General features: G+C 52.9%; 2 protein-coding genes across 7 annotated transcripts; both read left to right on the forward strand.

The window, feature by feature from the left end:
- Nucleotides 1-30: 30 nt before the first annotated feature.
- VARS2 (valyl-tRNA synthetase 2, mitochondrial) lies at nt 31-18832 on the forward strand. 6 transcript variants are annotated; one of them, XM_090028159.1, is made up of 30 exons: nt 31-151; nt 1578-1896; nt 3167-3248; nt 3446-3546; nt 3746-3867; nt 4091-4157; nt 7230-7327; nt 7566-7647; nt 7860-7979; nt 8069-8180; nt 8398-8486; nt 9848-9938; nt 10071-10198; nt 10352-10455; nt 10686-10767; nt 11307-11383; nt 11685-11772; nt 12028-12133; nt 12619-12689; nt 12839-12964; nt 13072-13176; nt 13425-13493; nt 13571-13649; nt 13952-14079; nt 14598-14750; nt 15365-15574; nt 15939-16050; nt 16612-16793; nt 17627-17776; nt 17937-18832. In XM_090028159.1, the coding sequence occupies exons 2-30, from the start codon at nt 1663-1665 to the stop codon at nt 18039-18041; spliced, it is 3273 nt and encodes a 1090-aa protein (XP_089884285.1). In that variant the 5' UTR covers nt 31-151; nt 1578-1662; the 3' UTR covers nt 18042-18832. The 6 variants fall into 6 exon arrangements, 5 of the variants coding, with proteins under 5 accessions (XP_089884285.1, XP_089884282.1, XP_089884284.1 ...); XM_090028156.1 differs by having other exon boundaries at nt 33-147; XM_090028158.1 differs by having other exon boundaries at nt 33-147; nt 13952-14010.
- A 1445-nt stretch (nt 18833-20277) lies between these two features.
- On the forward strand, nt 20278-26519 carry LOC149852847 (E3 ubiquitin-protein ligase TRIM39-like). Its single transcript, XM_090028186.1, has 6 exons — nt 20278-20836; nt 21502-21597; nt 23645-23875; nt 24252-24274; nt 24750-24868; nt 25354-26519. Exons 1-6 carry the CDS (start codon nt 20420-20422, stop codon nt 25866-25868), a joined length of 1401 nt encoding a protein of 466 aa, XP_089884312.1. The 5' UTR covers nt 20278-20419; the 3' UTR covers nt 25869-26519.
- The last annotated feature ends 334 nt before the right edge of the window (nt 26520-26853 follow it).

The following is a 26853-nucleotide window of genomic DNA, read 5'->3' on the forward strand; positions in this document are numbered from 1 at the left end:
CCAAACCGGCCCCGCGCGGCCCCGAGAACCGGTGGCTTTATGGACCCGGCCGCAGGAAGAAGAGCCGAGGGGGCGGGGCATGCCCTGGCTCCGCCCCCGCCGCGGCAGGAAGTCCGCGCAGTCCCCGCGCCGCGACCTGGAGCTGCGGTCGGTGCGTGTCGCGCGGCGGGGGTGGGGGCAGGGCGCGCGGGTCCGTCCCCTCCCCTCGGCGGGAGGCTGCCGGGAGCGCCGGGCCGGGCGGGGCGGGGCGGGGGGGGCTCAGCCGGGTTTGCTTCCGTGAGACCCGGCGAGTCCCTGCGCCCGGGTACGGGCGTGCGCGCACACAGACGCATGCGCGTAAATGCATGGACACAAGCACGCAAGTGCACGTGCAAACACACTCATGTAAGCGTATGGACGCATACGCACATGCACGTATGGCCACGTGAGCGTGCCCAGGCACGCACACTCCTACACATGGACACATACATGCGCATACGGCCGTGTGTGTACACATGCAGGCGTGGACATGCATGCATGCGCACTCATATGTATGCACATGTGGACACGCACACGTGCATGCACATTCATGCACCCACACGTGGACACGTTCAAACTTGTACACATGCACATCTGGCCACATGCCCCCCCCATGTCCCCCTACCAGTTGCCTGTGGGGACATGCGTGCGTGGATACCTTCACGCATGCATGCACACTCATACACATGCACATGGGCACCGGTACACACACACATGCATGCATGGACACACATACCCACGCATCGGCATGCACACATGGTCACATGTAGATATGCATGCAGTCATGCACATGCACAAACATACATGCACATGTTCACACACAAATACATGCACAAATACACACACACATGCACACATGTGGGCTGCTGGGCATGGCTGTGAAACAAGCCAGGGCGTCCCCTTTCTCTCAGACCTGTGATAAACTGCGCCAGCGTTGGAGCTGGAGCCGGGAGCAGGGTGAGTCCCTAGCTCAGAACTGCTTTACCTGCCTGGGAAGGAAGTGCCAGAAGCCTGTGGCATCTCAAGGCAGGGCCTGTAGGCCTGCAGGGTGCTGGGATTGGCACGAGCTGTTTTTAACCTTTTAAGCAAAGGTGAAAAAGCTCAGTTTGGAAAATCTTGGGACTTGTTAGAAAGGCTTTTGAGAAGGGGACGGGGAATGGGAACATCCTCCTTGTGAACAAGAGTTGCACAGTCCTTTCATGCTTCCCTTTGGGGAGGCCTCCGTGCAAAAAGTGTCCTTGCAGTATTTGCCCCAGACTTCTAATTCTTCTGTAACTGGCCTCAGAGGAGACAAATAAGGAGAAAGAAAAATACCCCTTAAAAAATGTCCCTGTATCAGATACAGACATAGGCACGGAAACTTGCATCTGTCTTGCCAGTTTCCCTGGGAGGAAAGTGGGGTCTAGTGCAGTAGGGCAGCAGGGAGCTGGGACCCCTGGGTTGCATGTGGAGTTGCACACGCGCCTGTGCCCAGTCTGTTCTTTGTCCAGCATCAAGCTCTTCACAGGGCACTGGCGGCGCAAGAGGCAGGTTGCATTGCTCTGTGTTGCACTCTGCAGGTCCCTCCTCGGTGTCACGCCAGTCAAAGGGGCCCCTTCCCCTAAATGGGCTTCAGCTGGCAGCTGGACCTACCTGCTCCTAAACATGCTGCTGAAAAGGGTTGGATCCATCAGGAGTCGGTGTCTGAGCTCCCTCCACCCGCTGCTTCAGCGTTGGACCAGACCTGGGCCCTGGGCCGTCCCACCCGGATGGAGAGCTTCATCTGATTCCAGGTTCCCAGCACGGACCAGGACCCAGCTGAAAAACAAGGAAGAGAAGCAGAAGAGGCAGCGCAAGAGACTGGAGTCCATTGAGGCTGGAGTGGCTAGGAAGTTAGCGGTAGGGGTTACTGGGGAGAAGGTGGGGGGGCTCTCTAGCTGGTGCAGTCCCCTCACAGCCAGTGCTGAGCCCAGTGCCCCGCTGCAGGACCGGGAGAGCTGTGCTGCAGGGAGCAGGATTGGGGCGCTGTCAGGCATGATCTTTTCTCAGTCACCTCTGCCCAAGTGCCACATCTTTGCCAAGACTGAGGGCAGGTCTGCATCTGTTCTTGAGCCACCCTAAATATCCCCCTCTGCCTGCCCAAGCTGCACAAACTGCCCCTCTCCATCTACACTACCTCGAGGTGGCAGCAAGCAGAAAGCATGAGAGAGAGAAGTAGCGGACGGGCTGATTCCTAGAATGACTCCGTGTGATGGAGCTCTTCCTATTTCTTTTCCTTGGGTGGAGCCCTCCTAGGACTTAGTCTTTCTACTTTGTCATCAGTTCTGCCCTTAGCTCATAAGCAAGGAAAGACAGACCTGTTTGCTGCACTGTGACAGTAGGATGAGGCCTACCAGGACTGTCCTTGGCAGCTAAAGAGAGGTCACTAGGTATGCAGCAAATGTTTGGGATGACAGATTTAAAAACAGGGATGTAAGGGAAGGTTACAGGTCAGTAACCAAGTGCCAGGGAAGGATACGGAGCAAAGAGTCCCAGCCAGCACCCACTGCTCCCATTTAGGGAGCCAGTGGACTTCATCTAGTGAAATTTTGCTCAGAGAAGTCCACAGAAAGGAAAGAAAGAGCCTCACAGTTGCCCAGGTCCCCTCTAGCCAGCATCTCCATCCTGATCTCATAGAGGGACAGTTTGGCTAAGGCCCAAAGGAGATTTATCGGGGGTCTCCAGGGTTTTGTGGTGCTATGGATGGAGTAAAGTGAAGCTGAGTCAGTGGTTGAGAGTGAGGTGCTGTAGAAATGTTACTGGTGCCATTCTTGTGCTTACACTTGGGGAAATTATGAATGCTCAGGAGGGAAGGGCTGGCAAGGGGGAACCTTGATGCTCAGGGAATTTGAGTATTTTGCTCAGGCTTTTTAACACTGAGGATCCGCAGGCCTGGGCTAGAGGGCTGTTCTGTCCTGTCCTGTTACCGTGTTGTGTGGTGCTGGGCACCAGTTAACCAGCTGCCCTACCCCAACCTGCATTTCAGCACTGACCGCCCCCTGTATAAATAGCCCTTGTAATCGTCAACACAGTAAATATCTGCACTTTGTTAAATAGCTGTGGGGCAGCTTATATGGGCATGGATACCGATTTCTCTCTCAGCATCCTCTTTGTTTTTTCTCTTTCCCAGGTGCATCAGAGAGAGTCTAAGGCATGGATACCAAAAGATGTGGTTTTGTATGACATCCCTACTGCACCTGGTCAGAAAAAAGGTACACTGGGGAAAACGTCATTCCTTGTGCCCCCTCAAGTCCCCTTCTGGTGTAGGCATCCCCTGCCACGCAGGTACATCCTGGAGCATCGTTCCTCTCTGCCCCTGCTCCCTAGGTCAGACATTGACACTGCCCCTGGAGAGAGGTTGTCAGAGACATTTGTCTTCAGGGCTAACCATATTTTGCTCTTACCACAGATACATCAGTGCCCCTGCCAGCGTCCTACAATCCCCGCTATGTAGAAGCTGCGTGGTATCCATGGTGGGAGAAGGAGGGCTTCTTTAAACCAGAGTATCAGGTGAAAATATCCCCTCAGTTCCAAGCCCAACCCTCAAGATGAGCTGTAAAAGAGCTCAGTATGGTACTGGGACTGCTGTGTAGCAGGAAGTTGAGGAGTGGGGGTTCAATATCGTGCTTTTCCCTCTCAGTTGGTGCTGGCCCAGTGCTCCACTGGGTGTTAGAGGCACTGCTTAACACACACTTCCTTTGTGTCTCAGAGCCAGCAGCCTCAGAGGAAAGCAAAGACCTTTTCCCTCTGCATCCCCCCACCTAATGTCACAGGGTCCCTGCACCTGGGTCATGCCCTCACTGTTGCCATTGAGGACGCATTGGTACGGTGGTGAGTAATGGTTCCAGGGGGCAGCGGACGAGTCTGGGGCCTTTTCCCTCTAGGGCATGATGGCTGGAGGAATTGGTTAATTTGGGTTGGGCAGTGAGATAGGATGTGTGGGGTCTTTCCCATCTGGGGTGCTGGCTCTGATCAGATGCCAGAGCTGGTTTGCAGTGAATGGGATGCAGGTGGCTGTCTGTATTTTGTGTGTGTGTGTGTGTGTGTGTTGCAGGCATAGGATGCGTGGTGATACAGTGCTGTGGGTGCCAGGATCAGATCATGCTGGAATTGCCACTCAGGTAAGATGCAGTAATTATCTGGATTCCAGATGTATTATAAGTAGGCTGGCTACTGATCATATAGGCAAGGGGCAGGTCTGCCACTTCAGCTATTACTGTCTATGTCCCAAAACCTCAAGAGTAAACATATATCCCAGTGTCCATCTGGCTACCCACAACAGCACAACATAGATCGTGGCGGGCAAAATGCGGCCTGCAGGTCAGACGTGGCTTGCCAGGGCACTCTATCTGGCTCGCAGGACCCTTAAAAATTTTAGAAAATTAATTTTTATCTGCCCCCTGGCTGCCTGTCGTGGCCCTCAATGGCTTGCCAAAACTCAGTAAGCGGCCCTCCACCTGAAATAATTGCCCACTCCGACATAGATTCTGAACTGTACTACTTGGGCAGACTCAGGAAGGAGGAGGTGGGTGGCACAGAGACTGGCAGCAGGTTTTCTTGGGTTTCTTGAGTTCTCTGATCTTCCCTCCAGTCCATACTTCATATTTATTCTTGGTTTGCGCTGACAAATACACTTTGATTGGTACAGTTAAATGTCTTTGTTTTACTGAGATTTGGGGGAGCTGAACTAAATCAATTCTTCCGTGGCCCTGGAAAGTACTGGCTATCTGGGATTTGACATCCTTCTGAAAACTGACATTTTCAGAAGGAAGAATTTTTATTTCCTCTCACCAGCTACGAGTGTTGCTTATGACCTTCCTGTTTTCTTTTCACTTTTCATTTATCATCTCTATCCTTGTTCTTACAGTTTATCTAGGACAGGGGAGACCAACCTTTCTGGGAGGAATTCCAAAAATTAGCCCCATGCCGTGGGCACTTTCCTTTGCCCAGTCTGCTGCTCTGCAGATCTGTCAGCTGGTCTGCTGTCTGTCCCCTCCCTGATTTGGCAGGTGCCAGGCAACAGAGGCTGCCCATGACTCTTGTGCTGCAGGGTGGCCACACCTGATTTAGGAGATTAAACAAAAATACATTAACACAGCCTAAGATAGCACAGCACGCAATGTAGAGACAGGCCCCTGGCAGGCCCTGTTTTTGCCAGGCTTACAGTGGCCCCCGTGGTGCAACTGGGGATAATGGAATTTCCTGCTGCATGTGCCAGATCAAAGAGGAACCCAGCAAATGCAGTGGAGAACAGGGGAAACTCTCCCATCCCCAGCTGTGTACTCATTTAAAGTGGCATCCAACACCTGAGACCTAGGGCTGCCTCCTGGGATAGAGTAGCGGGCAGCTAAGTTTGGGACCAAGATCCTGGGACTGCCCCATTTCAAATTCCAGGTTCAGCTGAGTGTCAGGATCTGGCACCAGGAGGCTCCAGACTTAGTTCAGATTCAGGGATTCCTCCAGCCCAATCCTGAGGATCAGGCTAAGGAAGGCTTGGACCCTGCACTTGCCCCTTGCCCTGAGGCTTGCTGGGACCTGGCACCTTTAATGAGCTTTGCACTGCAGCTCCTGTGCAGCATAGCAGTTTGGGATTATTGGCTCCTAATGTTTCCTTCAGCTGAGTTACTACTAGGCCTTGGTGGCTAGTTGGCTGGTGCCAAAGCCTGGTATGTCCATGCTCTGTTCGTAATCATAGTTGAAAGGGGACAAATTGGGGCCTTCCTCCACATCGTCCCTCCTCAACCAGGACGATGGCACCATGGTTCCCTCACCCTGCCTGAGGAGCAAGCTTCCCCTTATGTTCTGCCATGGGAACCTGGCACTACTCGCTGATCGTGGTTCAGTTGTCTTTGTGCCCTTTCAGGTTTCATCCACTCTTTGCTTTTGTCCAGCTTCTCCCAACTGAAACCCAGGAATAACTTCCCCAAAACCAGCTTCTTTTCTTCTGGATCCGGCACAGGCCTCCCATGGGGAGTGACCTGGTTGCTTTGCTTTGCCTCAGTACGCAGAGCCCTTTTCCTCTTCACTTGTTCTTTGTACCACCTACACTCTTCTCTGCTCTTCTCTTTTGTCATCAAGGAGCTGACAGCAGATCCTCAGCCTCTGCGTACACACCACCTTTCTACACAGCACAACATTGTCTTCATAGGCCCTGTGAAAATCTTTAAAAGGTTGGCCTATGTTGTATATCAGCCTCCTGTGGCTTGATAAGTGATCCTACAGAAATGCCTCCGTTATTTCACCCTCTTGGAGGGCACAGGCTAGGTGTCCTCACCAGTGTCCGAAATGGCTGCAACCAGAGGTTTTTCATTGTGTTTTGGACTGACCTATTGCCTTTGTTGCTTGAAGGGTGTCCAGTTCTCCTGTACTGATCCAGGGATGTCAAAATAGCACTCTAAAAGGAAGGGATGTTGGAGTGGCAGAAAATATAAGGCATCTATTAACTCTTACAACTAAAATTTTTATCAGTCAACACCCATTCATTCAGCTGATTACAGACACGATCATGTAGACAGCAAGGCCTATACAACATCCTGCATTACCAAACCTTCACTGGATGTGGGTCACTTTCATTGGTCCTCTCCAAAGATTTTACTCACACCCCCTTTTTTTTACATCGAAGTAACTATTGAGCCATGCAGAAACCAACTGACTGCCTAAAACAGCTATTCTGGCACCTGCCTAGGTTTTAAGAATTGCTGCTCCCATCCTTTCTAGGTCCAGTGAGGTAGAGCAGGGCTGGGCACCCATCTCAAAAACAAAGTAGCCATGCAAATGTAGATCAGTTCCCCCTTAGTCTTCCACGTGGGTGACTGGTGCCACCTGAGTTGCAGGGGCACATGCCTCCCCAGCGGCCAGTCAGCGACGGGGGGTCTCCTGCGGCCAATCTTGCTGACCAGGAAGCACGAGTGGCACCTGGAAATGCCAGTGGCACTTCTCCTGGCACCCCCACTCCCTGGCTGGTGCTCACAGGGGGTGTACTGGTGCTCTCACCTGCCCATTGCCTAAGCGGGGAATGCTGCCTGTCAGGGGGTGCACCAGCGCTCTCAGGGGTTGCCTATGAACCCCCTACGCATTGTCACTGGTCTTCCACATGTGGATGAAGCTGGGTGCTTGCTAGGCAGGGCCCACTGGAGGGGAGGGCAGGGGGTTATACATGGGTTGGTGTCTCTATTTACTCTCTTCTCTGGCAGGCGGTGGTAGAGCGCAGGATCTGGAAAGAGCGGGGAACCCGGCGGCAGGACCTGACACGAGGGGAGTTCTTCTCTGAGGTCTGGAAGTGGAAAGAGGAGTGAGTAGACACCAGGTCTCACCACCCTGAGGGAGAACTGGTCCTGGCTGGCACTAGGGAGTGTTGTGCTGTGGGGACTGGGGAGGGAACTCAGTAGGGGCATTATTCCCTTGCAGTCATTACTTACCCCAGTGTGGCATTTTGGGGCACTGTACTTCAGGGAGAGGTGTGGGGTCTCAGTAGCGGAGTTCATATGTTTTCACTCGGTGCTAAAATCAGTGTACCCACCTCTACCTAGGAAAGGGAATGAGATTTTCCGGCAGCTCAAGGCTCTGGGGGCATCTCTGGACTGGGACCGAGCCTGCTTCACTATGGACTCTGTGAGTGTCTGAAATGCAAAGATAGTGCTGACTGTCATCCGGGACTCCTGTGCTCTGTTCTCAGCTCTGGGGGAGCTGGGAGTGGAGTTAAGCAGAGGGGTTGGGAACCTGTACTCCTAGGTCCTCTCCCCAGGTCTGAGAGGGGTGTGGGAGCTAATGGAGTCCACTTGAGACCCTTACCAAACTCTCTGCCATTTCTTCCTCATGCACAGGGGTTCTCAGAGGCAGTGACAGAGGCATTTGTGCGATTGCACGAGGATGGACTAGTGTATCGAGCACAGCGCTTGGTGAACTGGTCATGTGCCTTGCAATCAGCCATCTCTGACATAGAGGTGAGTGCAGGGTCGGGACCATGTTGGGGGTTAGGGGAGGGTCTCTTATGCCCTCTTCTCCCCAACCCTTATGACTGTCTCCCTGACAGGTAGAAAACCGGCAGCTCCAAGGCCGCACACTGCTGTCTGTGCCAGGCTGTCCAGCCCCAGTGCCCTTTGGGGTCATGGTCACCTTTGCCTACAAAGTGGAAGGAGAGGAGGGTGAGTATCCAGAATGAGCAGGATTGGGAGGGGTTGAGCCCCCTTGTGACATTGCTGCCTGGCTTTGGCTCAGCTGCCCCTCAGTGCTGGGCAAATGATCTCTGTCTGTCTGTGACCCAGCTGCTACACTCCATAAGCACCTGCATTTCTAATGATAATTTGGTACATGACTTTCCTGCTTTCTTCTCTCTCCTTTCCATGTCTGTGCTGGAGAAAGACCAGGAGGTTGCTGTTGCCACAACCCGTCCAGAGACTATGCTGGGTGACGTGGCAGTAGCTGTCCATCCTAATGACCCACGGTACTTGGTAGGTGCAAAGGAAGGGATCCATGTTGACCCCTAGGTGTGGGGGGCTTTCGGCTGCAGAGTGGGGATGCACTTAGGTGGGAGGTCATCTCCATATTGTTGGATGGTGGAGCCTCTAGATCAAGGCAGTTTTTACGGGTATGGACACACGTAACATGTAGACTTATTTAAATGCAGTTTATGCCTTAAGTAGTTAGATTTACAAGCCTGTTAAACCAGGGTAGAGCTGCCTGGAATGGATCAAAAGTGTACCTGGAAAAGCAAGCCCTCCTGAGCCAAATCACTATGAACCAGACCAGTATTCTACATAGACACTAGCTGTTGCGTGGCATGAGTTTGCCCTTCTAGACATCCCACACTGCATTGCTCCTCAACACCTCCCTCAGTGCCCTACTCTCCTTCCCTCCCTTGGTGGCTACGACCAGCCACTTCTGGTATGCAGCCAGAAGACTGCCTCTTTTGTTGGCACTTTTTATCAAGGAGCTCCCTGGCTCTGCTTGTTCAATAAAAGCTATCTTTCTAACAGGCAGCTGTACCCTCACTCCCTCATTCCCTACACGTATCCAATCACTTCCCTCCCCCATATACACACCCCAGCTCAGGCAAGCAGACTGGTCACTTGCAGGCTATAGAAGTTTTATCAAACTCATCTTCAGAAAAGAAGGGAAAACAGGAAAGTGGAAATGCCCTCAGTCACAAGTCACACACCCCTCTGGAGTCCCCAAAGTGTGGGCACAAGCACTCCCCACCCACTTTCCTGCTGTGGGACACGGGGCTGGATGCTGACTCATCCCTTGATGTCTGAGCCACAGCACAGCTCTGATTGAACTGGTTTAATGGGATGCCTTGATTGCTTCCATACTTGGATGACCAGGCTAAGTGTAACATATACAAAGAGCCCTCATCACTCTGTTTGCTAAGAAACAGGTTTTGGGGCCCTCTGCTTTAGCCACAATTCTGCAGCTTGGAAATAGCCAGTGTTGACAGCAGGAGAGGATTCCCTTCTCCATACCAGCAGGGATGTGCTGTTGTGGGAGGGTGGAAAGGTGAGAACTCCTCGTCATGAAGACAGACTCATGTCTCCTAAGAGACAGAGGTGGGTTACTAGCCATGCGAACATAGGAGTGGGCTCCATGAAAGGAGGGTCATAGTCACAGAGACAAGGGGCACAGATCTCTTTGTAGAAGAAGTGGAAGCATAGCCACGGATATAGGGGATATCTCTAGGAGAAGTTAATTGTAGCCATGATAGTGGGATGGGGTTTCTTTGTGGGAGAAGTGGGTCATGACTTTGGGGATTGGGGCACCTGTGGAGGTGATGGAGAGCCATGGATCTTAGCTTGACATCGCTTTATTTTGGCAGCATCTCCATGGGAAAATGGTTCGGCACCCATTCACTGGGCGCCTCTTGCCCATCATTGTAGACTGCATGGTAGAGCAAGACATGGAGACAGGTGAGCATCAAGCCTCCTACCCTGTGGACTCTAGAGGCAGGGTTCTGGGCAGAGTGGGGGTGGGTGTTGGTGCTGGCAGTGGCATCGAGATACCAGTTCAGTAGTCTTCCCTCTTCACATCATCCCCTCCAGGGGCTGTGAAGGTGACCCCAGCCCACAGCCATGCCGATTATGAGCTGGGCAAGATGCATGGGCTGCCCCTTATCTCTGTGATCGGGGAGGATGGCTCCATGACAGCTGAGTGTGGGGACTGGCTACAGGTAAGAGTGCCCCTTACTCGTGGCCCATAGCACCCTGCCATCCTGGTTCATGTGCTGGTGCCCCTCAATTCTGACACACAGGCCTATGCTGGTACCCCTCAGTTATGAGCCACCACCTCCCTGTTTTACTCTTGCTGGTTTGTTCCTTGCCAGGGGCTGAATCGCTTTCTGGCCCGTGACAAGGTAGTGTCTGCCTTGAAGAAGCAAGACCTGCTCCGGAGCATGAAGGGCCATGCCATGGTGTTGCCCCTCTGTAGGTAATGTATCCTTTTAACCTGAAAGTGGTGTTGTACCCTGCATCAAGCCAAGGGGGGTCATTGTGCTACATGGATAAGGGCAGAGGTCTCGATAAGGGGTGCTGTCCGCTCACATTTAGTATTGACCCCAGTACCGTCTTGGGAGCTAGAGGGGTGTTATGCTGTAGGGAATGGACATGGGACATGCCAGAATATAGCAAGCAGGTCTGTATTTTTTTTCTGTCACACAGTCGCTCTGGGGACGTGGTTGAGTACCTGTTGAAGAGCCAGTGGTTTCTGCGGTGTGAGGGTATGGCCCAGAGGGCCCTAGATGTGAGTAGTGGTAATGGTCCCTTGGCTGAAAAGCCCTATGACTATCACTCAGCATGGGTGTACTGACTCCCATACCAACGCTGCTCTAGCCTTTGAGCCCCACTCCTCTCCTGGAGCATGGGATAGGACCCAAGAGGCTCCATTCCCTGTCTCTTGTATAACCCACTCCATCCCACTGGCTTCCCGGAGCTGGGACTAGAACCCAGGAGTCCTTGACCCTTGGCTTCTTCCTGCTCCAGATATTAATTCATCTGAGTCTGATTTTTCACTTAAGCCAGGAAGTTGCCTTCATACTGGGCAGGGCAGAACTTTGACTTACAGCCTTTAGCTGAGATTTCTGATTTGGGATAAGTGGATAGGTCTCTATGGGGATTCTTGCATCTCACATTTAGCAAGAATGGGATACTGGGGCTCTCCTCTGATCAAATCCTCTCCAGGTCTGGTCCAGGTCTGGGAGCTGCACTGACTTCTGTTCTGTCTTCTCTCATGGTTGTTCTGCTCTCCAAGTTGCATTATAGCTTCACTCTTTGTCCTCTCAGGCTGTGGCATCAGGGCATCTGAAATTCACCCCAGAATTTCACGAGAAGAACTGGAGCACTTGGCTTTCCAACATCAGGTGAGGAGGCTTCCTGAAACTTTTTCTGACCACTGGACTCCACTCTACTTTCAGATTTGGGAGAGAACCCAGGATTTCTAACTCCCAGGTCTTCCATTCTCTCCTTTGCCACAGAGCTTGTCTCTGTCTAGTTTCTGAGCATCCCTGCAAGAAATCACTGCATCACTGGCAAATAAACTGCTTGGGCAGCATTGCTTGGTCACAGCCTCTAAGGGGATAGTCCATCTGCGAAGCAGCAGAAGGACAAACCTGAAGTGAAACAACGTCAGTGGCTTAGTTGACTTTTTTTTTTCCCTTGCAGTGATTGGTGTATTTCCCGACAGCTGTGGTGGGGCCATCAAATTCCAGCCTACCAGGTGTCCGTTACACAGTCGTGTGGCTTGGGGAAGGTGAACCCCTTTCTGGAAAGTTATTGGCTGCAGATACTTGGCTATGGGGAGATCCTGACCACTTCAGTGCTGTGGGGAGTTGGGGCCAGGTGCAGTGGCCTCATCTCTGACCTCTGCTAGCAGGGCAGCACTATGAGCAATGGGGTGGTGGGGAGGGTTGGCTGTGGAAAGAAATCCCAACTATCCAGCCCTGTCCCAGCAGGGGGTACTTTACTTGACTCTTGACATTAAAACTTTTCCCCCTTTTTGTCTTAGGATGAGAGTGGTGCGTTGTGGGTAGTGGGCAGGACAGAGGCAGAAGCCCGCAAGAAAGCAGCAGGGATTCTGGGGAAACCAGAAGAGGAAGTGGAGTTGGTGAGAGGTAAAAACAGAAGAGGACCCATGTGGTCCCAACAATCACAATCAGAGCTGAATCTCACCTCCCCACTTCTGCCCCACACATCTGCTTAGGAAGTAGTGCTAGGGGGGTGCAATACTCAGTTTGTATTTTCCCAGGCCTTTACCCATCATGCTCAATTTCTTCCAGGGGTCTCGTGCTCAGTTTCTTCCAGGGTAGACCCCAGTGTCAGTTTTGAGAAGAGGTGGGTGCAAGGCTTAGATGTCCTGGGGAGCAGGGGAGGGAGGTATAAACCTTAAGATGTTGCCTCCAATTTCAGCTTGTTACAGAGCCAGGACAGTCACCCTAATGGGGACAGGTGAAATGCCCAGAGGTAAACAAAGTCGCTAGCCCCTTAGAGGCAAGGAAAGGTTGCTTAGGTCTCCAGTGAGCTGCCTCTCCTGAGGGCACCTGCTCTCCTAGCTGAGCCAGAGGCCCATGGGCTGATGCTCTGTGCTCCATGTTTCCAGATCCCGACGTGCTGGACACCTGGTTCTCTTCTGCGCTCTTCCCTTTTGCGGCACTAGGCTGGCCCCACCAGGCGAGTGACACGGGTGTGATGGGACAGACAGGGGCTGTTGGGGATGGTGGGTCTATACTGGGACATTTGGAGGCTGAGGTAGAAGGGCCAAGGTAGAAGGCCCTTTGGTCCATATAGGGTCAAGTGACTGACACTGGTCCCCTCCCCAGACCAGCGACCTCCAGAACTTCTATCCCAACAGCCTCCTGGAGACGGGGAGTGACCTGCTTTTCTTCTGGGTGGCTCGGATGGTGATGCTGGGGGAGCAACTCATGGGAAAGCTGCCGTTCTCTCAGGTGAGTGTACTGGTGGGAGCAGGGGGTTAGGGGTCAGGAGTGATGGATATTGGCTTAGTTGCAGGCATGGTTGATTTATTCATTTCTTTCTCTCCACCCCTTCCCAGGTTTTCTTCCATTCCATTGTCCATGATGCACATGGGAGGAAAATGAGTAAATCACTGGGGAACGTGATTGACCCCCTGGATTTCATTCATGGGGCCACGCTGCAGGTACCACTCTTCACAGACGTGCATGCGTGCTCAGTCCCTAAACACTTCTGCACCTTCCTTGTGGCAAGAGACCGGAAAATAACACACCAATCTCTACGACCCCTCTCCCCAACCTGAAAGAGACGTAGCAGTAACAAAGCAGCCCAGCATCTCCTGAAAGAGACCATAATAATGCATGTGTGATACACCTCACAATAGCGTATCCTTCCTTGTCAGGCCTGCCCCTAACCTGTCTCTCCTTGGTACAGAACCTGCAGGGGAGGCTGCAGGATGGGCATCTGGATCCCCGGGAAGCTGCCATTGCTGCAGAGGGACAGGTGGGTCCTTCTCTTTCCCCTGATTCCTGGCAGTCGGCTCCCTCCCACCTTTGACTTCCTTTTCTATCCTGCTGTAGAAGCTAGATTTTCCGCAGGGCATCCCCGAATGTGGCACCGACGCACTCAGATTTGCACTGTGCTCCCACAATGTCCAAGGTAAGAGTGGGTTCGTCTGGGGCGTTCTTCTCACAGGAGGCACCAGCCCTAGAGCAGGGGTGGGGAATGGGCTGTAGGGCCTTTTGCCTCTCTTGGGCATAGACTCTAATGAAGCCCCAGGCTGGTGGTGAGTAGGACACGGGGTCTTTTACCCCTACAGAGTTCCAGTTCCAATCTGTGGGGTTACTTCCTGGCTCAGGGAATGGGACAAAGGGTCTTTAATCTCCAGGGGATGCCAGCTTTGATTCAGACTCATGACAGTGGTACTGGCTGAGGCCTTTACCCCTCTGTGTTGCCCCTAGGGGATGACATTAATCTGGATGTGGCTGTGGTACTGAGCTCCCGTTACTTCTGCAACAAGGTGTGGAATGCTGTCAAATTCACGCTGGGGGCTCTGGGAGAGGGGTTTACCCCACAGGCCCCCAATGAGGTAATGGTCACCTCTGCTGTGCGGGATGGGGGGGGCGGTGCTACAGTGGGTGACATGAAGCATAAACAGGATTGCTTCTTGTGCTCTTTGCTGAGTGTGGGCAGTACTGCAGGGGTCCAACTGATTTGGTAAACATGGGTGTTTCTGCCCAGTGTGGATGATGCAGTGTGCAGCAAGGACTTGGGGGGGATACTGGCTCATCTTCATGCCTGCAGTATGGCTGGGTAGTACTGCATGGCGCACAGTCCAGTGGGGAGTAGAAGGACATCAGTTGCTCCCACTGGTGGGGATGGGTGCTATTGCAGGCGGGTGTGATGTGTGGAGTAGCTTGCATCTTGTGTCCTCCCCTGATCATGGGTGGTACTGCTGGGCACTGTATACTGGGGAGGCAAGAACACTGGATACTAGTGGTTTCCTTTGGGAGCAAATGGTTCTCCTAGCAGGCAGCCATGAGCAGGAAAGATTTCCTTCTACCCTGGAAGGGGTCCAATCCCTTGCCTTCTGCCTCTGCCACCCAGGTCTTCCCCTGCTCCCCGATGGAGCGGTGGATACTGAGCCAGCTCTACAACACGGTTGCAGACTGCGACCAGCTGTTTGAAGAGTACGAGTTCCATTTCATCGCGTCTGCTATCCACACCTTCTGGTTGAACAACTTCTGCAGCATTTACCTGGTGAGCATGTGTTCCCTGTTGGTATGGGTTCAAATCCTGCCCTCCCAGAGCAGTGTTTTGAGGTTTTCTAGCTGTTGAGCTTGTTTCCATATGTTCATAAACAATGTAGTCATGAGAAGTCTGGGGAATAAGCAGGTCAGCGTGGAGTGGCACCTATAGAACTGTTGAAGTGTTAGAGCCCAGGGCTTGGAGAGCAGGGGAGAGGGTGTCAGGCAGGGTTGCAAGTCACCAGCGCAGCTGTGTTTGTGGTAGACCTGGACACTGGTAACTTGTCAGGAGAAAGTGGGATACCGGCTTCAATGTGCCACTTTCCTGTGTTCATTCCCTCATGCTACTTATTCTGTGCATCCATCCTGTGCAACTGAGTGCAGTCCATCCATCCATCCACCCACTCAGCTGTCCATTTGGCTTAACCCAGCCCAACATAGCCATCTGGTTGTGCACTCAAACAGCCATCCATCCCTCTTGCCCAGTGCAGCCTATTGAGCTCCACCAACCCGATTTGCTCATCCATCCACCTGTCTGACACAGTCCAAGGTAGCCAGCTTGCAATAGCTGGTATCGATATGGGCATTGCCATTCTGGTCTGTGATTCTTTTTCCCTCACTTGGCAGGAGTCAGTGAAGCCTGTGCTGCGTAGTGGAGACGAGTCTCAGATCCTGCAGACCTGCCAGATTCTCCTCACCTGTACTGACTTTGGCCTGCGCCTTCTCTCACCCTTCATGCCCTATCTGACGGAAGAACTGTGGCAACGCCTCCCTAAGCCAGATACAGGCTCCTTTCCCAGTATCTGTGTAGCCAGCTACCCCTGTGCTGACCAGCTGGTGGGTGACTGCTATGAAGATGTTTTGGGGCTGGGACCTGTTAGATCTGGGTTCAGTTCTCAGTTTTGCCACTAGTCCCCTGTACAGCCATGGGCAGGTCTCTTGGCATCTCCAAGCCCCCTGTGCACTGTGAGTAAAAACCCTCCGTACATATAATTGAAGTGAGCTGTCTGGGGTAGAGGAGTTCCTCCTTTTGTGTCTGTGCAGTGTCTGGCACAACAGGGCCCCGATCCCAGCAGAGGCAGGAGTTTGTTGCTAGGGGTGCTCTCAGAGTCCAAACAAACCAGTGGAAAGTGGGGGCAGGCAACAGGGATAGATGGTTGGTTTTGTCAGCTGGGAAAGCAGCACTCATTTCTTAGTGCAGGATCATTGGCATAACCCTGAGGAAGAGGCCAATTTCCTGTTGGTGCAAAAAGTCATCCAGAAAGTGCGTACCCTGAAGATGACCTACTGTCTGACAAATGCAAAACTGCCTGGTAAGCAAAGGGGAAGTCTGCCTCCAAGAGGCAGCCCAGACTTAACAGCCCAACGATGGGGGACTGAGTGCTGGTTGGACTGAGAGTCCAGCAAGCCACGTTCCTGTATACTACTGGATACTCCTTCCTCTATGGCTCCCAGGATGCACTGGGATTATTCCTGTTAGTTACTGGTGTGGCGGTAACTGCACGTTTATGGCTGCCTCCCTCCATTAAGACTTAGTCTTGTCAGGATGAAGAGCAGATGAATTCCCAGAATGCCCTGGGGCTAGTGGTATGCTATTGATAATGATAATAATAATTATTATTTTCACCATTTTTGGGCCCCCTTTCTGTCTGGGCCCCGGGTGGCTGCCTGGTTCGCCCGTGCCTGTATCCAGTCCTGGCTACAGCTCCCAGCATGAACTGGCAGGGCTTGGGCAACCAAGCTCAGTCTAGTGCCATCTTGTTTCCTTCAGTACAACGAATTGGGTCATCGCAGGGGTGACTGCAGTTCCCAGCATACACTGGGAGGGCAGCCTTCCTTCAGGAAGTGATGGGATGTCTCTCTCTCTTCTGCAGTGTTTCTCCTGTGTGAGAACCCAGCTTCCCATGTGGTGTATGAGGAGTATCGGGACCCTTTGCAGACCTTAGCCAAGGTTCATTCGCTGAAGCTTCTCTTGCACCCTACAGAAGCACAGCCTCTCGCAGGCTGGGTAGGGGACAGAGTGAATGACCACACTGAGGTCTATCTGGATGTGAAAGTAAGAGCAAGGCACAGTCTCCAGGCTTCAGGGCAGGTGTTGGGGATGGCAGGGTGAGGGTCAGGAAGCTTCATCACCTTCTGCCCCTTGTTGGATGGTATAGCTCATTGAGGTGTGTTGTAGGAAAGGTTTTGGCTTCCTGTGGAGCAGTGGTGATCCACCCAGTGAGGGAGGTTGGAAGGGTAGGGAGGGCGGCTTTCTGACCCCATATGGGATCTGACCTGTAGATGGGATATGTGCTGCTCATCCAGAACTCATGGGTGAAAGGTTGAACACCACTGCTCTGTAGCATCCAGTTATTGGCTAGTATGAGAGGCAGGATCCTGGACCCGATGGGCCTGGTGGTCTGATCACTAGATGTAAGGCTAGATGAGTCTACTGGTCTGATCTGGGGTAGCAGGGCGGAGGCAGGTGAGACTCCTAGAGCTCATTGGTCTGTAGCAGGCCATAACTGGACTCATCCATCTACTACAGGACAATGGAGGGGGCAGCAAGAGTTTCTAACCTGCATGTCTGACCTCAGGTCTGAGGCGGAAGGGGGCCAGGAATAAGGGAGAAGACAGGAGGGGGGGATCATAACTGGATTTAGGTTACTTGGAGCCTGATTCCCCTTGCTCTGAGGGGTAAATCTCTCTGGCCATTGGAAAGAGTGCTTTAAAGAGATTGAGCCTGTGGATTGTACCCTGGAGTTGATCCCGGGACGCATGTGTCCTTGTTCTCCACTCCAGTATGAGGATGCGGTACTCAATACCGCCATTAAGGGGGCGGCATGGTCACCACCCATTTTACTTGGCTTCTCAACATTTTTTCTGTTCTCTCCTGTACAATCCCAGGGGCTGCTTGACCCCAAGGTAGAACTCACCAAACTGGCATCCCGGAAGCAGAAGCTGGAACACCAGTTCTCAGTGCTCATGGCACAGACCCAGGCATCCAGCTACCAGGAGAAGGCTTCCCAGAGAGCGCAGGCAGAGCATTGGATGAAGGTGTGAGAGTGGATGAGTGTGTGTGCATGCCTGGGTATTTCTGCTTTGGGTGGCTCAAGAGATTCTGTAGAGGATGTGCTGGTAATGGCAAAAGCTCTGGGTGCCTATTATGACCCCATGATGTTGATGGCATCTGATTTCACTTCTTCCTCCCTGATAGATCTCCAGGCTTCAGAGGGAGCTTGCATGTCTGGATCAGGCTGTGGACAGCTTCCAGCGCATGGCTACCACACAAGGAGCCCATCCTTTGACCACTGACGAATGAGGCATCACGGGGCTACTGAACCAACCTGGAGGATTTGTTGCTGGGTGTGGAAAGGACTCAAGTGATTGGGAAGCAGAGGCTGACTGCGTGGCTGAAGAGCAACGTGGCTGAGAAGCAGGCTGGGGTTTGACCCTAGGTCACAGCTGCTGCAGGGTGCAACTTGGTGCTTTAGCATTAGAGCACTGGTGTGTGCTGCTCCGGTCTGGCCATCAGGGGCTACTCTCGCTCCATATATGAGTTGTAAAGACCATTTTTGATTGCATAAAACGTTGTGCAGAAGCTTCCTCTTTAGATTGTGCTTCTACCTCATACTCCCTCTCACCCACAGACTCCAGGTCTGACCCCCGAACTCTGACTCCCTCCCCTGCATATGCAATTGGAACAAAGACAATGCTGAGTTGCCAGATTTTGGGCATTTTTGGCTGATGGAGTAGCAGTCTTTCCTGGCCACATAGAGACATAGAAACCTGAGCAGAGGCTGTGCTGTCATGGCAGATTTAATCTGCAGTGGTGCTGGCTTTGCTGCAAAGAAAGCCAGGCCCCTCCTGATAGCTTGTGGGTAATTTTGGTCCCCTTAAAAATTTGGGCATCCAGTGTAGGTGTCACAGTCCCTTTTTTTTTTACTAGTGTTAGGATGTCAATGGGATGATAATGTGTGTGCATTCCTTTGGTTGATGCACCGTGTGTGTTCATGTCTATGTATGGGTCTTGCTTGTTAGCAATTGCTGTACAGAGCTTGAGAGTTGAAGAGATGAACAAATGCAAAACTTACCGAGAGGAGGCTAAGCATTTGTGTGCGTGTCTGTGTCTTTCTGTACGTCACTACTTCACCCACATATAGCATAAAGGATCTACAACTGGAGAGAGGCCTTGGGCTGTGAGTTGGGGTTGATTCTGGTTCCTTTCCTGGTCCCCACTTTAGGGGAAATGAAGGTTTGGTTCAGCAACTTGGTTAAGGCTTTTAGCAGGTCAATGGCAAATCTGAGAATGGACTGTGAGGGCATGTCTCCCTGAGCGGAAACGTGTTTCCCCAGGGACAAGTAGCAGAAAACCTTATGCTGCTGCTACTTGTCCCTGGGAAACACTTGTGCCACGTGCACTGTGGCATGCAGCAAGTCACCCTAGTGGTAGGGGAGGCTGGGACCAGCAGTTTTTCTGGCCCCAGCAGCCTTACCTTGGGGCCTCTGGGAGCAGCACCCATGGTGCTCATGCACCAGGGAGCCCGGATGGTAGCCAGAGTGTGGCTCCAGCCAGCCAGGCTCTGGTTTTGAGTGGCACACGCTGCTGCAACCTGCACCACCCCACTTTTGTTTGGCATGGATTTTTTTGACACCAAGATCTCCCAGGGTCAAAATCCCTGCCCCCAGGCTGCTAAGTAGCATGGGGAATGTCTGCATTTGTGATGCAGACCCATCTGCAGTGCCACATACCACGTGTCTGCACTCATCTGAATGCAGCCTGGGTGTCCTGAGCTCTAGGCCAGAGGGGGAACAGCACTGGGTAAATCTTCAGGGGCATATAAGCACGTGCACAGTAAAGGACTTGGTGGGGCTTTGTGTGCCACTCACGGGAGTGATTGCAGTTGTAGCAGATCATAATGGGAAGAGTGGGCTTGTGCTTAAAGGTGACAATAGGGTTCACTCTCCAGCTTTGCCACTGATCCTTTGTGTGTGGGTTGCTACATGCTTCCTCCCACGCCCCCACCCCTCAGACAGCTCTTAATATGAGTATGTGCAGTCCGGGCATGGTGGGGTCCTCACCCAGGAAGCTGAGATGGAGAAAAACCAAGCAGCTCCTAACTCTTATCTAATAGGTCAAGTGTGGGAGCCAGCACTCCTGGGTCCCATCCCCAGCTCTCCAAGGGAAGTGGCATAGTTGGAGCAAGGCGAGCTGCAAAGGGTCTGAGATCTGTCCGGTGGCTTATTGATTCTGGAAAGCTGAAGTGCTGGAGGTTGTGTGAAACCTAACAAAAGACAGGCTCGAGCTACTCACTGACAAAGGGGAAGTGACAGAGCAGCAGTTGCACTCTGTACAGAGGGGGAAAAGTCACTTTACCTCAGAATAGTCTGTTGAATTAAAACCAGCAGCTCCTGCTCTAAGCAACTAGACTTCACCGCTCCCGGGGCTGGAAACAATCCGGGAATCCTGGCTCCCAGCCATCCCAGAGTCACTTTTAGACCACCTACTCCTCTCGCAGAGCTGGGGATAGAAGCAGGCACAGGACCCTGTCCTGCCCCCCCCTTTTTCTCATTCGAGCTCCTCCATGCTACTTACCAGCCACAGCCACAGCAGCAGATCAGCTCTCTGGCAAGGCTCCGGGAGGCAGTCCCTGAGAGCGGAAACAGCACTGGTTTCACTTTCATTTCGCTCTGGCCGCAATGGCAGCCCCCAACCCCTTGCGAGCCCTGGAGGATGAGCTGAGCTGCCCCATCTGCTTGGATTACTTCAAGGACCCCGTGCTCCTGTGCTGTGGCCACAACTTCTGCCGGGCCTGCATCACTGAGGCGTGGGAGGGCCTGGAGGGGAACCTCTCCTGCCCCCAGTGCCGAAAGCGGTTCCAGGGCAGGAGTTTCCAGCCCAACACCCTGCTGGGGGCGGTGGTAGAGAAGGCCCAGGTGGTGGTGTCCCAGGCTGGCCGCGGGAGTCCGGCCACAGGTATGTGCCAGAAGCACGGGGAGGCCCTCCACCTGTACTGCCGTGAGGATCAGGCCCCGATCTGTGTGGTGTGCGACCGGTCCCTGGAGCACCGAGCTCACGCTGTGGTTCCCAGAGAGGAGGCTGCCAAGGAATACAAGGTAAAGGACACCTCGTGCTTCACCTCTTGGGCTTGGCACCTGCCTGCTGTTGAACACAGGACGGAGCTGTCCCCTTCCTCCTCTGACCACAAATGCCATCCCTGGCCAGGGATCCCCCTCCCCCCAGACTGCCTTCTCTTCCTTCCTAGATTTATCCCCCCAGCTGAGGCCAGGCTGTAACCCAGGGGTGCTGGCTCCCAGGCCCACCCTTGCTAACCCACAAGATGCCACTTCCCTGCCAGAGCTGGGTGTAAAAGCCAGGAGCCCTGCACTCCCTCCCTGTGTATCTGGCCTGTCTAATGTTTCAGATTAACCCACTGCTATCCAGTTGAGCCCAGTGGTGTGTTTGCAGAGCTGATGCACCCCGTTCAGGCCCTTCTGCCCTGAACCTAGTCTGAGCTATCCCACCTCTGGAAGGACTTTGTGTGTGGAGATTGCTCAGCCTACATGGGCAAGAGAAGCATCATCCCCCATTCCATAGATAAGGCTAAGTGACTTGCCCAAGGTGGCACAGGCAGTTGGTGGCAGAGCTGCGAGATGCTCCCCCTCCCTCTCCCCTAGGTCTCCCAAGCCCCTAGTCGAGTGTTTCCCTTTTTCTCCATCACTGATGTGACCTGAAGATCTCAAGAGGTCCCTTCCAGCCCCTAACATCTATGAATTGGCAGGAGGAACTCCACAAGTGCCTGGAGAGTCTGAAGGGTGAGAAGCAGAGCAGGGAGGCTCTCACCATCAGCGAAGGGAGGAGAATAGACGGCGTGCAGGTAAGTGCTCCTTCCTGACTGCCTGGGATTCCTGCCTGTCCCTTCTTCATCCCTTCCAATGCAAATTCCCATGGAGGGTAATGAATGGCCTAACAGTACTAAGCTGCTTCTGGGATCTGATGATTAAATGCAGCCCACGACCACTAGGAGAGTCCCCCTGGATCCCTTCTCTGGCAGCTGGTCCAAAATAAGAATGACCTCTACTCCTGCTATGAGCTCATGGTGTTACTCCTCTACTCGTGCTGCAGATGGTGGGCCCCCAGGCCACCCTGCCTCCCCACCCCTGACAAGGACAGCCTCATCCTAGAGAAGCTGCTTTCACGGGCTGCCAAACTTTTGGCCTGCTCAAGCCTGCATTTCTAAGATCCACAGCCTGGACCATGAGCGAGAGCACTGGGGGGCGAGCACTGGGGGGCGGGGGAGGTGGTGGTCAAACAAGCTGAATGTCCTTGTCTACACCCCAAGTCATGACCCAATTAGGAGTTGCCCTCTGGCAGGAAGAACTGGCTAGTCATCTGGGCCACAGGGAGCCCTCCAGGGCTGGGTAATGGCATTTAGGTGGCTGGGAACAGCTTTGGGTGTCCATATATCTATCTACCTTAACTCTGTACTGCTTTCCTTGCTTGCTCTGAGGCCCTTATGGCTAAGGGCAAGCAAAACCTTGGGGCATCCAAGCCCCAAGCCTCTGGGCTTGGGCCTGCACGTAGGATGCCTGCCAAAGGTTTTGGAAACATCTGAAGCCCCAGGTGGGGGTGGAGGATGTTTGCCGGTAAAAGGGCCACTTATGGTTCTGGACACTTGGATTTGGAATTAGTTTTGGCTGATTTGGCCGCGGATGCAAATTAAAAAAAAAACAACAAAAAACCTCTGCACTGCTTCATGTTTTCATGTCTCCTTACCCGTCTTTCTACCTCTTGTGTTCACCTCTTCTTCTGTCCCATCCCTTAACATGTCTCTCCCCTCTTCCCCCCTGCCTGTTACTCTGTCTTTTTCTATTTCTTGCTCTCCTTTCTCTTTCTGCCCCCTCAGCTCATCCACTTCCCCACCTTCTGCACCTCTCCATCTTTGAGCTTGTTGACCTGAAGCAAATGACTGGTCGAGTCACAGCAGAAAGGCCCCAGGTGGGAACACTTTTTTCTGGAGGAGTCGCTTTTTATTCTGGAAGCATTTGTGCCCTGGAACAAAGTGACCTCTGCTTTCTAGGGGTGTTGGATGTAGCGTTGGTTTAAGGGCATAGGCAGACAAGGGTCTTTGGGTAGATGTGATATCTTTTCTTACAGAAACTAAATAGTTGGATTGTTTTTTGCCAGCTTTTTGGGCACAAAAAGAAGGGTGAAGATGGGTGTTTGTGCCCAAAAGTTGGCAGAGAACATTTTTTCCCAACTATTTAGTTGCTCTAACAAAAGATCTCACATCTACCCAAAGACCCTTGTCTGGCTTTGCTTTGTAGTAACATGTCTGCATGGAGAGTGACTCTTTTCAATCAGTTGCCCTGTGTAGCTCAGCCTGATCTTTCCTTGGCATGTTCTTCCCAGTCTCTCTTATTTTTTTCTCTCTGAGTGTCTGCCCATCCTCTTGTTTCTCCCTTGAGATGGTTGGAAAACGGGTTGTGTTGTGCTTGTTTCTTTTATTAATTTATTTATTTCCTCCTGTGGAAAAAATGAGGTGGAAGTGCAGGGAGAAATTGTCTGGGTAGGTGGTTTTTAATGGAAAATGTCTACGTTTCTGTCAAAAAACAAAGGATAAAGGTTTACAGATACATTCTCTTCTTCTGTTTATTGTCTAGATGTTAAGTTTTCAATCCAAAGTCTATTTGTCTGGGGCAGCAACAGCAGCAACACGTTCTTCAGCTGTTTCCAGTTTTATACTGGAAAATAGTTTTCATGTACACCCTTGCCTTCTCTCTGTCCGCCTGTCCCCGAAGCCCGCTCTGTCTGCTACTTGCTCTGCCCTCTGGGTAGGGATGCCCTGGCTGGCTCCGTGGTGCTAGAAGCCGTGCCCCACTCCTCGGCCTGACCACCCCAACCAGCTTTTCTGCCCATCATAGGCACGTGTGAAGGCCGAGAGGCAGCGGGTCACCTCCACTTTCGAGCAGCTGCACCAGCTGCTGCAGGAGAAGGAGCGTCCCCTCCTGGAGGGGCTGGACAGCATGGCGCAGAGCCTAAGGGAGCTTCACCAGGGGAACATGGCCCCACTCCAGGAGGAGGTGCTGGTTCTCCACGGGCTGATTACTGAGCTGGAGTGGAGGTGCCAGCTTCCCGACTTGGAGCTGCTCAAGGTGAGGGTGCCTGGGCAGGGTTGAACCTGGGGGGAGGAGCGATGCCACCCCCTCCACCAAAACCTCACTCTTGGCTTTCCCCTGCTCTCGTCCATAAGAGACTCTCCCTGGGTTCTGGGCAGTGCAGGGGCTCTGACCTATGGTCGTATCCAGCAGGCCAGAACCCACAAGCCAAGTACCATTCTTCAAGATACGCTAATGCCAGAAAGACACCCTGCCTCTAAGGCACTTGCTCCCCAACCCAACACAACACCATCCCACCCCATGTCCCTTACCGAGACAGGGGACTTCCCAGCCCCACTCTTCCCCAACCCCCTGCTGCAACACCCTACTCTGTGGCTAGAGGTCTGAGGGGCTCTTTTTCTTTCCCAACTAGGAAGCCAGAAGCACCTTGAGCAGGTAGGAGGCTCCTTCTTACCCTTGGCAGATGGTAAGGGGTGAGATGGGGGCTGGGAAATGTGGGTGTCACAGAGGGGAAGGGGCAGGTTGGGCTGGGGAAAGCAATGAGGCAGGTCTCATGGGGTTTATGGTGGGAACAGGATGGGACAAGAGTATATGGGGGCCATTCGGGGGCTACAGGGGGAACCATACAGGACAGGTTGGGTGGGGTCTGTGGGGAGGGGAGTCTCAGAGGGGTGGTGTTGGAGCCCCAGTGGGGGAGGATGGGACTAAATGGGGTCCCATTTGTCCCTTCTGGCCCTTTATCATTGGCCATCCCCCTGGTTGCAAAGAAACCACTCAGGCTCCTGGCTCTCAAGATAACTATTTGTAAGACTTGTCTTCTCAACTCCCCTGGAGCCAGCGCCCCTGAGAGCAGCTGACCCTGGCACTGCAAACACACTTGCCCTTGTGAAGGGGATGTCTCTTCCTGCAGGTACAAGATGCCGACATTTTGCAGGTGGGTCCCTGTGCCCACCGAGAGCCTGGAAGAGACCGTCAGGCACATCTCCCGCAAGAGGCGTGCCCTGTGGGCCGAGATGACGCAGAGCAAAGGTAAAGGGGGCTCTCTCGCAGCCACGTGCTGATTTCTGCAGGGCGACACAAGGGGGGTATTGCAGAAAATCATTACAGCTGCCAGGTTTCCTAAGCAGAGGTTGTCCCTGTCTGTCCTACAGCACCCTGGCCTGCTTTGAGATCCTTATTAAGAGCATCGCAGGGAGCTGCTCAATATTAGCCCTGTTTGGTGTGCAAAAAGAGAAACCCAGAGGTTTCAAATGGGAATGCAGCATGTCAAAGCTGGTCTGCCCTGTTGTGGTCTTTCTGAGTCCCTTGCAACAGGACTTGCTCTGTCGTTTATCCATAGTCAAAAAAAATGAGTCCAAGCTAAGAGCTGGCACCTCTTGAGGGGTGCCTGGAGTTTAAAAAAGATGAGAATTGCGGGCGTAGGGACTGCTTGCAGTGTGGCTGTGAAGGGCAAGGGTTGTGGGGACAGTTGCACCGGGTACAGACTCATCCAATTTTCCCCTTTGCCTTCCCAGAGATCCTAACCCTGGATGCTTCCTCTGCTCACCCTGGCCTAGTGGTGTCTCCAGACCGACGGAGTGTGGGGCATGGGAAGAAGGCCTGGCGTTCCCAGCCCCAGGACCCCCGGCAGTTCTTCCCTTCCTTCTGCATCCTGGGCTCTGAGGGTTTCTCTTCGGGCCGGCACACCTGGGAGGTGGGGGTGGAGGGTAAGGAAGGCTGGGCCGTGGGTGTAGCGAAAGAGTCGGTGAGGAGGCAAGGGCCTATGGGCCTCCTGCCCCAGAATGGCGTGTGGGCTGTAGAGCTGGGACGGTACATGTTGCTTCCCTTGGGGCCTGCACAGCCTCAGAAGGGCCCAGACTGCAGGCTAAGCAGGATCCAGGTCTGTTTGGACTATGAAGAAGGGCGGGTGACCTTTGTTAATACCAAGAACAAGGCCCTGCTCTTCACATTCAGGGCTTCCTTCACAGAGAGGCTCTTCCCCTTCTTCTGGCTCTGGTCCCACCATGCCCAGATCACCCTGTGCCCTTGATGTCAGAGCAGCATCTTGCGGATGCACAACCAGCTTCCCATTCCTTGGGGTGCCAAGGTCCATACCCCATAACCCCAGTAAAAGGTGATGGGGATACACCCAACAAACACAGACCAGGACAGTCTGGTTCCTGGGCAGCCAGAACATATCCGGGATCACTATGGGCTGGTTCCTAGGTAATGGGGCACAACCCCACAAAACCCAGACAGAGCTCCCATGGCTCCCGATCTGCAAATACCAGTGGCTCTGGCCCCATTCCCCTCCTGGAGCTGTAGACAGAGCCCAGGAATCCTGGCTTCCCATTGTCTTTACTATAAGTGGTGTGAGCTGGAAGAGCCCATGGCTCTCTGTCAGCATTATGGACAATGACACATGGCCCTTATTCTGTGCAGTATGGGGTCATTCACTACCATATGGGTAGACTTGTTCTGCTTCTCTTTTCACTCTGTTGCCAGCTGGGGCGAGCCCTGCCCATCTTGCACGGTGTGACATTGCCCAGGGAAGCTACATCTGGCATGGACTGACCCAGGGGAGACCTTTGTTTTTGCTAAGTGTATTAGAGCCCTGGGGAAAGCCGGGTCTTTAGAGTCTATGGAGCATTCCCCCCCTCTTCCTTGTGCTGCATCACAGACTGCAATTAATAAAGACCGTTTTAAAAGGAGCAGGAATCTCAGAGCATTTCCTTCTTGCCCCTCGGGGAAAGGTTGAATTAGCAACAAGAACAGGAGCAGTTAGCTAATTTAACGCAGGTCAGAAACTTCCATCCTGGGAATTCTGCGTCACATCCAAATGCGGCCTGAGCCAGAGACAATTTTCTAAGGCTCGGCTGTGGAGGTTACTCAGGAAAACTAAGGCAAATGAAATACAGAATTACCAGTAGATCATTCATCTTCTTATTCCTTATTATCCCTGTGTAAACGGCCCCTCTGGAAAGATTCTGTGTTTGATTTACAAGTTTAATATATATATTTTTTTAGTTTTGCAT

This window comes from Crocodylus siamensis, chromosome 15 (assembly GCF_052110815.1).
Source record: "Crocodylus siamensis isolate JL-2025a chromosome 15, ASM5211081v1, whole genome shotgun sequence".
NCBI lineage: Eukaryota > Metazoa > Chordata > Crocodylia > Crocodylidae > Crocodylus > Crocodylus siamensis.